General features: G+C 41.3%; 1 protein-coding gene across 1 annotated transcript in view; it reads left to right on the forward strand.

Annotated features, from left to right (window-relative positions):
* The window catches only part of SERAC1 (serine active site containing 1), a 171,410-nt gene that overhangs the window by 84,313 nt on the left and 74,948 nt on the right, over positions 1-12,149 (forward strand). Inside the window, exons 3-6 of the mRNA XM_077486271.1 lie at positions 2,356-2,392; positions 4,273-4,409; positions 6,352-6,444; positions 9,023-9,154. Coding sequence (XP_077342397.1) covers positions 2,356-2,392; positions 4,273-4,409; positions 6,352-6,444; positions 9,023-9,154 — 399 coding nt within the window. The remainder of the gene's footprint in view (positions 1-2,355; positions 2,393-4,272; positions 4,410-6,351; positions 6,445-9,022; positions 9,155-12,149) is intronic.

The raw sequence follows: 12,149 nt of genomic DNA on the forward strand, positions 1-12,149 counted from the left end.
GGAACAGGTCTCAGGCAACAGGTCAGGCAGGGACAAGGCTAGCAGGAAGGATTCTGAAGCAATGAGCCTCAGTGAAGGGCGGGCTTATATACTTCCAAGCCATACCACTTCAGGTGCAGCTGGATTATTAGAATGTCTGTTTGCTGGGAGACACCCGCTGGTGACCACCAGAACTGCAACCTTTGATGGCAAAATAAACAGTGACACCAGCAGGCGATCCCAGCAACAACACCGTTCCTGACACCAAAGAACTTTTAGAATAACGCGCAGAGGCAGCGCCCTGCACAGGCGGAGCTCTGCGGTGTGATTCAGTCGGTGTGCTGCCCCTAAGCTGGCCCCCGGAGGGCATCCTGCCTCGTTGGACATGTGCCTCCTCCTCCTCCTCCTCTCCTCTCCTACCAGGCACCCACGTGGAGTCAGTGCCCTCATCTTCCCCTCCCTCTTCATCGCTGTAGCAAACCTGGCAGTATGCTGCAGCTTGTGGAACATGACTGCCAGATTGCTGTCCTTCTTGAGCATCCCCTCTCTCTGCATTCACGCTACTGCCTTCCTCTAGCTGAGTATCATCATCAGAGCCTACAAAACACTGGGCATCCTCCTGGAGCATGTACCCAACACTGTGCTCAAAGAGTTCCGGAGACTCCTCAGGAGGACGTGGTGGGTCTAGGGAAGGAGTCACTGATGATGACATTGAGACGAGGGAAGACGATGCATTGGCAGCTGCTTTGCTAGTACCCTGAGACTGGGTGAGAGAGGATGAGGAGGATGAAGAGGGCTTGGTCATCCACTCTACCAAGTCGTTGGCATGTTGCGGCTCAACATGTCCAGCTGCCGAAAAGAAGGACAAGCGTGTCCCATGGCCACGTGCTGATGATGACGATGCACCGCGTCCACGACCAGCACTGTTGTCTCTAGACACAGAGCCTGCTTGCCCTCTTTTATCGGCTCGCGCCTGTCTGCCTCTCCTTGCTGGCCTGAAGGGAGTTGGATAAAACAGCAGTTGGGTAGTGTATATTGTGCTGGAGGCACACAACACCCACTAACTCCTGCAGATGCCTTTATTATAGAACACCAGCAATAAAGGGTAGATAAAGGGGTATACTGTACTGGAGGCACACAACACCCACTAAGCCCTGCAGATGGCTCTATTAGAGAACAGGAATAAAGGGTAGATACAGGTGTATATTGTGCTGGAGGCACACAACACCCACTAACTCTTGCAGATGCCTTTATTATAGAACACCAGCAATAAAGGGTAGATAAAGGGGTATACTGTACTGGAGGCACACAACACCCACTGAGCCCTGCAGATGGCTCTATTAGAGAACAGCAATAAAGGGTAGATACAGGTGTATATTGTGCTGGAGGCACACAACACCCACTAACTCCTGCAGATGCCTTTATTATAGAACACCAGCAATAAAGGGTAGATAAAGGGGTATACTGTACTGGAGGCACACAACACCCACTAAGCCCTGCAGATGGCTCTATTAGAGAACAGCAATAAAGGGTAGATACAGGTTTATATTGTGCTGGAGGCACACAACACCCACTAACTCCTGCAGATGCCTTTATTATAGAACACCAGCAATAAAGGGTAAATACAGATGTATACTGTGCTGTGCTGGAGGCACACACAACTTCCAATAACTCCTGCAGATGGCAGATGGCTCAAATAGAGAAGAGCTATGTAGGTGGATATAGCGGTGTGTACTGAGTACAGAGCACGCAGACAGCACGCACAAGCTCCTAACACTGACTGCAAGAACTATTATAAAAGATAGATATATCGCTAGCTATATAGGTGAATATAGCGGTGTATACTGCGGTCAGGGCACGCAGACAACAACCACTACAGAAGAGCAAGATCGAAAAATCGGCCGATAACGATCGTGTATACTGTGTTGAAGGTACACAGAACACCCACTAACTGCTTCAGACGCCAACACACTACACAAGGCCGCCGCGCTGGCGGCCTTATATAGTGTGGGGCGTGTACTACACAGCCTGAGCTATGATTGGCCACAGGCATCCTGCCTGTGGCCAATCATGGCTCTCCTCGCTGCCGGCGCTTTGATTGGCCAAGCATGCGGCGCCATCGCAGTGCATTGTGGGCCGTGAGCGCCACACGAATTTGGCGCGAACGGCCCATAATGTTCGGAATTCGCCGAACGGGCGAACAGCCGATGTTTGAGTCGAACGTATGTTCGACTCGAACACGAAGCTCATCCCTAATCATGACCAAAAAAATTAATTGGCTGAGGTGAAATAAATATGTTTCTGATGACAACATAACAATGTATACGCTGTAAATTTCACATAGTACTACTTTTCCTAATTCTGTTTTTGTTTCAGAAAATATCGCCAAGATAACAGGATCTTTATTATTAGGGTAAGTTCATGTATCCATGGTTGTAAAAGTAAAGAGACAAAACAGATAGATTGATGATCAATCCTGGGTAATGTAATGTTCCAGTAATAGGGCCCCAATAATTATATAAAACAGTTTGGGACTTGAAATAAATTTCTAAGATAAATATTATCCGAGGGTGGTTACAGATTCCATCTATTTATTCCATATATGTATTAACTTGTCTATTCCTATATTTAGCTAGTCTATTAAAACTCTGATCACATGTTACTGTTGATATCACAATAATATAAGGTTAGCTATGAAAACAAACACACTGCTTAATAAAACAATGTCTTATTTATTTCCCAAGAAAATAGGAAAACGCTAACATGAAAATATTAAAGGAAGATATTACATAGCATATAACAACAAGAAACAGGAAATATACTTATCGCAAGGCTGTCCTATAGATATGGTATTATCAGCTGGGCTCAAGATGGTAACAGAGAGAGCCATGTGGCTCAGAGAGCCATCAGACACGAGCCAAGAGTGCAAAAGGAACGATTTCCTTTCTGTGTGCCCTTTTTACACATTCATTTAGACCCACTCGTAACCACCTCCACTAGCCTCCTGTCCAATGAGCTATTGCCAAGAGGTAGTCCTTTTAATATATTATATTTCTGTCCATCCTGCTGTATTGGTCTCTAGGGGCAGTATTGTCCATGTATCATATCTATGTGTCCTTGGTCAATCTTCAATCTCAGCTGGCCCTTTGATCTTCTGTAGTTGGACATTCATGAGTCATCTTGTCAGCCATAGTCCTTTTTGAAGCTTGCTTGCATAGCGTTATCACAACAGACAATCAGGAGCCAAGCTTTTGTTCTACAAAGCTTTGATGTGCAACTTGTTGCATTTCAACTTGGTTGTATCAACCAGAAAGAAACTACAGAAATATGATATTAAACCATGTTGCCTTCCAACAGGACTAATGAGTAATACATTGTTTTGGATCAAGGTTTGTTGGTGTCAAGTAGGTAAACTAATATTTAAATTAAATATTTGTCCCATGCTGCCCTTCAGGGTCATAGTTAGTTGGATTACTTTAGTACAACATATGCATTTAAACTATATGCAAAGCACAAACACCTTTTTAAGTTTAGGATTGAGTAGGGAAGGTTTAAGGAAGCCCTGTACCAGGTTGCTTCTTTGTTGTTTGTGTCATGCTGAGGAGATTTCACTTTTCTTCCTGTCTTGAAGATATCTGCCCATTGAATGATTGCCTTTCTCCTCTTCCTCTCATGATAACCTAAGCAGGGATGCAGATGGCAAAATAAAATGGTGGTGGGTTTTAACCCTTCCCCACAGAATCTTTTATATATACTTTTTTTGTGTAAAATATGTAAGGTGCACCTACACATGCAGGCTCTTCAAGCAAATCTGTTTAGAAGTTGTATATCAGTACAGCTGTGTTCCTCATAACCCCAAATCACAACTTTAATTTAATAAAGTGGTTTGGTGTGAAGACCATTTTAGGACAGTGGAATTTGATAAACAAATGCATTTTACCTGCACTGGCAAGTGCCGTTAGTTCTGGAATGGACAGTACAGGTCTAAGATAGCCACATGGCACAGCTTCCATCAACAGTGTAAGAATGAGTACAACTCCAACTGCAGCCCCATCCAGCCTGAGGGTCAGGTACAGGACTCAACTTTTTAGCAATAGCTCTTTATAATAGAGCTGCAAAGGTAAGTATTACAGTTTTAACTACACTTGAGCAAACAGCAACAGCAACCATCTCATTGGCTACTATTAGCATCGCTTCCACGTGAATTTCTTTTGCTTTTTTTCTACAGCAGCTCATCTATTTACAGTTTCTTTGAAGCCTGTTTTAAAGATTTTCTTCTTTTTTTTTAATCAGCGGGTGTTTGCTTTTCACATACGAAATCCAGTCACTTAGAAGGTCTATTACGCTCGATACACAGGCAGTGCGGCAGGAGAAGCTTAAGTCCTACATTTACTTGCACACCGTTCCATTGGATCAAAATGACTTCCAAAGTAAGAAAGATTTCCACATATTTTTGTTTCCCAGTGATTATGAGGTGTGCACAAATAAATGTGGAGCAAGAATTATACACAGAATAAAAAACTTGGTTAACAGGTATGAATATAACCAATAATTTGGAGAAAATACAGTCAATCATAACTATAATTAAATATTAATGCTTTCTGTTACATGTGAAATCAACAACAAAATTTAAGATGTTGAAGGGATTGTAAACGATCACCTTGTAAAACAACCCATTCAGTTTAAAATATAAATGAAAGGCAAATCATGTTTTATATATATATATATATATATATATATATATATATATATATATATATATATATACATATACATATATATATATATAAACATTATAAATACCTATTTTACTTTTTTTTAATAAGTGATCACATTCCCTCTGGGGGGAGGAGAAACATCAGAACACTAAGCTGCCCATTGAATGGCTATGCAGCAGGGTCGTGTCAGGACAAGTCTGATCTTTGGAGGAGAGCAGCAATAGCTAAAGAACTGACCACATTGGGGTTTCCTGCTCAGTGTAGTCAGTTTCTAATAGGAAAGCAGAGGCACTTTCAGGAACACCAGGGATTTTACATAAAGGAAGCAATACAAAGAGAACATGATACTTTCTTATATAAGTACATGGTACAGCGGACACATATCAGGTATATGAAGTGTTGGGGGTAACAAACACTTTAACTGTAAAATGCGTACAATGACAAAAAAAGTGTAACTAGAGCTACATATAAACCTAATATTTCAAGGAAAAGGTTTCTTCCTTAGTAGTTTTTTACTTTTTCAACACAGATCTTTTGCAAAGTGCTCCAGTCAGTCAGTTTGAGGAAGTCCATTCCACAAATAGAATTTGCTTTCTTTGACACCTGCATTGGAGGTCAAACATTCCTTCACCATGGGGCACTATTGCTCTTTCTCACACTTTTTTTCTTAGCTTGGGTGCTTAGCTCCCTTGTCTGGCTGCTGCTCAGCACAGCCCTATTTATATTCATAGTTGTAGTTGTTTAATATATGGTTTGTGGATTTAAATACTAAAGTACATGCAAATCTGCATAGCCTCTTCAATCAGTGATATCCCATTCATATTTCAGAGAGGAAATCCACATTTACACTAATTGATGCCTGAGGTTGAGTTTGAAAAACTGTAATCAGTAGCTTTCTTGAAATCCTGGCAAACATTTCCCAAGCTATGGATCAGGAATGCAGTTCAATGCATTTCAGGTATTCACGTCACTTTGCTTTGCAATTTAAGTTAACTCCTCTTAAATTGCTTCTGTCATGGAGTTTGGTCAACTTATTGTGTCACCAGGTAGTTAGAGCAAACAGCAGAGTCAGATTCAGATTTAGCAGGCCAATGGTCAGATCAGTCACAGACAGCCAAATTCTACATAGAGACCAGGTTCCAGGCAGGTAGACAGAGCAATGACTGACAGTAAGAGGCAATGAACCGAATAAACACAGACAATGAAATATAAACCTACCCATTTAATTTGCAGCAATATCCATGGAATCATGAAGTAGGGCATACCTGGCTCCAGGATATGACCAAACTAACTTCTTGATGAGGCATATGGTTAATGTCCATCAATCTACTAAAGCACACTTAATAAGGGCAGGTGTAAGCTACAGCATAACCCGAACTGCAATGTTGAGTGCTGACCACCAGGTCAGAGGCTCAATCCTAATTGTTTCAGTTCCCTTCTGTGTATTTCAGATCCTAACTATTGCTAAAGTTTTTATTGGTATACAGACAATTTAGAGTTTAGTTATCATAGAAAACAAATGTTTCACAAAAAATGTTCGATTTACAGTAACATACATCTTGTAAGTTAATTTTGGAAGGAAGTCACAACTTCCATACAATATTAATCATCTTCTTTTCCATTTTCAGTATTGATGTGTTCTTTCTGCCTTTAGGCTTTGCAAATCGAATAAGAAAAGAACTCCACAAAACAGCAAGAAAGGCTTTGGAAGCCTCAACCAATATCTTTCAAAGAGAGTCTGATGGAGGTATATTTTTTGTCATATTATGTTGCAGGCCAGTTTTTATGAACAATGCTTGTATGAAATTAAATTACAGAATATCGAACAAAGTTGAAATCCATTAAAATGTACCTATAGCCAAACAGTTTCTAGTTTTTGATAAAGTGAGGAAGGGTGAGAAATGTTTTTTTTGATCTGTGTGTCCCCACTGCAAATTCACCCTCTCTACTTATTCCGGTGAGGATTGTTCCTAGGACAAAAAGTAGTAGAGAAATGATAAAATCTGTACATTAAAGAAAATGAAAACTGCCTTGGAAATTACATTAGCGTGTTAAAGGATAAGTTCGCCTTTTGAAAGAAAAATAAATAAATGCATATTTTCTTGCAGATAACAAAGAAATAAGCATTGATTATTTTTTTTCTAAGTAGCCTGCAGAGCTCCCCAGCGCCCTCACAGTTCCTTGAGAACTACAAGATGTCAGCCTCAATGGCTGACTGTACTTGTAGTCTATTCATTCAGGGCTGGTTCACACTTGTGCAAATCAAAAATGCAGTTTAAAACTCACATGGAAGCACTTGCGTTTAGCTGCATTTTTATGCATGTTTTTTAAATTTATATCGTGTTTAGCTTTTTTTTCCTCTGAGTTTTCTGACTATTTCCTGTGTCATTGTTTCCTTTTCACAAAAAAATTACAATAAAATCATTACTAGTGGATACAAACCCAACATGTGAAAAAACAATCCCCTGCGCTAAAGATACTAATTAGTGATTATGCCTGCCGCTGCTGTACATGACATAAGTCAAACCATGGAAAAAAGGGTATGTGTACCACAGCACTGATAGCCTGAATAGATACAATAAAGTGCAACTGTAGTACATACAAAATGAAGTGCAAAATTAATTAAAAAAAAAATATATCAAGCATGTAGCCAGTGAAACCTTAAAAAACACATGCAAATATGTATAAACTTCTAGTTGTAAGGTTACTTTCACAGGAGGTGCCTTCCACCGGTGCTGTTGTGCTAGAAATAGTGCAAATCAATATTAAGCATGCAACCAGTGAAAGTCCAAAAAAGACGTGCACATAAACATATAGCAGTTATCAGTTGATAAGTTTCTTTCAAAAGTGCTGCTGTGCTAAAAAAAACATATGATGCTGCCTACGGGATCCACCCCCCCCCCCCCCCCCATGGTTGAACTCACCAGATCCAATGGACCCCCAAGCAGTACTGCAATGCACAAACATGTGGGAGAAAGAGCCCAGGTGGCCGCTGTGGACATAGCAACATACCTGTATGTCTCTGCCCACTTCCGGCTATCAGGCCTGCACATGCACCCCACTACAAGCATGCTCTATTTGTATGAAAAAAATATATATAGTTTTTGTTTTGGTATAGACCAGTACAATCACCAGTTAAAGCAGCACAGTGTGGTATAGCAAAAAAATGGCCTGGTCAGGAAGGAGACGTCTGTGTGTGTGTATGTCTCTCTCTCTCTCTCTCTCTCTCTCTCTCTCTCAAGTGCACTGTGAGGAGCTGAGCAGGAGGGGTATGTCAGCAGCAGGATGAGAAATAGCAGTACACTGAACTTCACAGTGAAGAGTTAGGCAGGGGGGCATGTCAGCACAAGTCTGACCTTTGGAGGATAGACAGGCTGTGTTCCCAGGTAGAATAAAAAGAAGAAAACTGATCACACTGGTATGGACGTGCTTCCACAGCCTAGCGTGGTCAGTTTTAACAGGAAAGCAGATTGACTGGCAGGAGCACCAGGGATTTCACACAAAGGGACACATATCAGAAATATGAAATGTTGGGGTAACACACATTTTAAAACTTACAGAAGATTATAGTGAGTAGGTTTAGCTATATAGTTTAAATGCCAGTCATCCTACTGCAACTATTTCAACAGGCCCTTACAGGGAGGAACATCTACTTAAAGCGGGAGTCCACCGGGACTCCGCGTTTTTTTTTTTTTTTTTAAAGCCAGCAGCTACCAATACTGCAGCTGCTGGCTTTTAAAATAGTGACACTTACCTGTCCAGCGCGCCCGCGATGTCGGCACCCGAAGCCGATCGCTAGGTCGTCTGTCGGGTCCTGCCGCCGCCATCTTGGGTATGGGAATCAGGAAATGGAGCCTTTCGGCTTAATTTCCCGGTTCCCTACTGCGCATGCGAGAGCCGCGCTGCGCAATGAGGACGGTCCCCGCTGCCTCTGGGAGCTGTGTGTTTCCCAGCAGGCAGCGGGGCACTTGCTGAAGGGGGCGGGCGCTTGCGGAAAGGGGCGTAACGTACGCCCCTTTCCGCAGAGAGCTAGCCCGGAAGTGGGTGCAGTTACCTGGATTATCCAGGTAACTGCACCCCCCTCCCCCCTGAAAGGTGCCAATTGTGGCGCCGGAGGGGGGGAGGAATCCGATGAGCGGAAGGTCCATTTTAGGGTGGACCTCCGCTTTAAACAAAAGTCATCAAATAATAAAATACCTGAAAGTAAAACATTTGTGTAGCCCTTCTTGAGTGATGTAATAGAAATTAATACTGTGTTCTTGAAAGCATAAACAATGGGCAGAATATATGACATGTATTATTTTATATATTCATTTTGCTGCAAGAACCACACAGCAAATGCAATGTGGAAGATCATGAGTTTCCAGTGTGGCTTCTATTGAAGAAAACCCAGTCGCCTGAAAAAATAGTCCGTCTGAAAGCTGTGGAAAACTTGGCTAAGATCCATTATTGGCAAGGTAAGTGATTAATAGATGGTATTGTGTAAGTAGATTTTGTCCTGTTACAGCTTGTGTTGACGGGCAAATTCAGAATGCTATCAGGTATTGAGATCAGTTTGGATGGGGAGAAAAGCATTTCTAACATATACAAAAGCCCATCAACATCGGCTTTTATATTGACTAGAAGACACCGTGCTTGTTTTTTTTAATAGGTTATCGAACATCATAAACATTTATTTAGCTCACAAAAATTGGCCTCTAAATTTTGCACCTACTGTATATTCCAGTAAATCAACAGTATTTGAAAAATGTAAGAGCTGTGCCATTCTTAGAAAAGATCATTTATTGCAAACTAAAATCATTAGTAAAAAAAACACATGCAACATATCCGAAAATCATCCCTTCTATATAGTAATTCCTATGGAAGCACCACAATGTTTAAACATTAATAGGATGAATATTCTATGAGTAATCTGCTCTGATTGCAACATTTCTCATAATTCTTCTTCTTAAATGCTCATCAGCCCTGTGCACTTTGCAGCCAAAATGGGCACAGTATATCTCCTTTGCCCTAAAGCAATATTGTGGCTGCTGGATCTCATGTATATGGAAGTGGTTCTAAACCTAAAACCAAAAATATAATACAGTGCCTTGAGAAAGTATTCATACACCTTGAAATTTTGCACATTTGTTCATGTTTTTGTTTACCGAAAAATTAAATGTATTTTTTGAGGGTTTTATGTGATAGACCAACACAAAGTGGTACATAATTGTGATATGGAAGAAAAAAGATAAATGGTTTTCAAAATTTCAAAATCACCTGATTAGTAAATAGAGTCCACCTGTGAGTAATTTAATCTCAGTATAAATACAGCTGTTCTGTGAAGCCCTCAGGGGTTTATTAGAGAACCTCTGTGAACAAACAGCCTCATGAAGACCAAGGAAAACACCAGACAGGTCAGGGATAAAGTTGTGGAGAAGTTTAAAGCAGGGTTAGCTTCTAAAAAAAAAAATCCCAAGCTTTGAACATCTCATGGAACACTGTAATCCATCATCCGAAAATGGAAAGAGTATGGCACATCTGCATACCTACCAAGACATGCTCGTCCACCTAAACTGACAGGCGGGGCAAGGATTAATTAATCAGAGAAGCATCCAAAAGGCCCATGGTAACTCTGGAGGAGCTGCAGAGATCCACAGCTCAGGTGGGGAAATTTGTCCATAGGACAACTATTAGTCATGCACTCCACAAATCTCGCCTTTATGGAAGAGTGGAAAGAAGAAAGCCATTGTTGAAAGAAAGCCATAAGACGCCCCATGTGCAGTTTGCGAGAAGCCATGTAAGGGACACGGCAAACATGTGGGAGAAGGTGCTCTGGTCAGATGAGACCAAAATTAACTTTTTGACCTAAAAGCAAAACGCTAGATGCTTTTCTTCAGCAGGGACAGGGAAGCTGGTCAGAGATGATGGGAAGATTGATGGAGCCAAATACAGGGTCATTTTAGAAGAAAACCTGTTAGAGTCTGCAAAAAAAAAAACTGGGGTGGAGGTTCCCTTTCCAGCAGGACAACAGCGCTAAACATGCAGCCAGAGCTACAATGGAGTGGTTTTAGATCAAAGCATATTCATGTGTTAGAATGGCCCATTCAAAATCCAGACCTACATCCAATTGAGAATCTGTGGTAAGACTTGAAAATTGCTGATCACAGATGCTCTCCATCCAATCTGGTTGAGCTTGAGCTATTTTGCAAAGAAGAATGGGCAAACATTTCACTCTCTAGATGTGCAAAGCTGGTAGAGACATCCCCAAAAAGACTTGCTGCTGCAATTGCAGCAAAAGGTGGTTTTACAAAGTATTGAATCTGGGGACTAAATATAAATGCATGCCACAATTTTCACATATTTTTGAAAAATTTTGAAAACCATTTATAATTTTCCTTCCACTTCACAATTATGTGCCACTTTGTGTTGGTCTATTACATAAAAGCCCAAAAAAATACATTTATGTTTTTGGTTGTAACATGACAAAATGTGGAAAAGGGTGTGAATCGGCACTGTATATTGCAGCTTACCTATCCTTAGATGTGGTGGCTGCATTATCTTTCTTTTTTAGTCTTTTTTTACCCTCTGTTTTCACTTGATGATCTGGCCACTAACACCCCTCCTGTATTAAAGTGCCCCCCGCTCTGGAAGTAGGCACACAGGGGCACCTTTGGATAGCAGAATTGTCAGTCTGGGGATAATTTATATTTACATTCTAAGAAACCACTAGTAACATTCATTAACATGTACTGTGCAGTATGTAAAAGCAAACTTTTTTTAGAACTAAACATAATGCACGTAATATTGTGACCATTAAGTTATATAAATGATTATTTTTGGTGACAGGTTTAATGAGACTTTAGGGATTTAAAAGGCTGATGGAATGCATAATGCATTCCATCAGCTTCTGCCACAGCCATAGAGGCTGGGGAATGTGAAAGGGGGAGCCTGGGTCAGCAAGAAGAAGGGGAGGAGAGCAGACAAATGTCCACTCTGCTGACTCCCCTCTACCCGGTGGCACCTACCATGCCAGTCCCGGGCACGCTGATGAGCACATAGAGTCCGGGATACATGAAAGGGGTGTTTGGAAGTGACTGGGAGGTGCCCAGCCACCGGATAGCTTCTGTCAGACAACCAGCAGGTTGTTTGTTAGCTATACACACACTCTCAGTGGCTGTAGTCACCGGGAGAGTATGTAAAACCCCCCCTGCTGCTGCTGATGTAGTTTCTACATCAGTAGTACTGAAAGGGTAATACCTTCTGACCTGGAAAAAACATGCAGCTGAGAAAAATCAGATAAGTCAGAAGTACTTATCTGAATCCTTGTTCCTGGTCAGCAACTCACAGAATTAAAGCAAGAATGTCAGCATGACTAGCAAACCAGCTAGCATAAGGCAATGCATAAAGCAGCGATGATATACAAAGTAACGCATAGCAGCTAATCCATTGAGCCACTTTAATACATATACA

This window comes from Lithobates pipiens, unplaced genomic scaffold (assembly GCF_037356315.1).
Source record: "Lithobates pipiens isolate NorthernLeopardFrog02 unplaced genomic scaffold, aLitPip1_a1.2 Scaffold_18, whole genome shotgun sequence".
NCBI classification, from domain to species: Eukaryota; Metazoa; Chordata; class Amphibia; order Anura; family Ranidae; genus Lithobates; species Lithobates pipiens.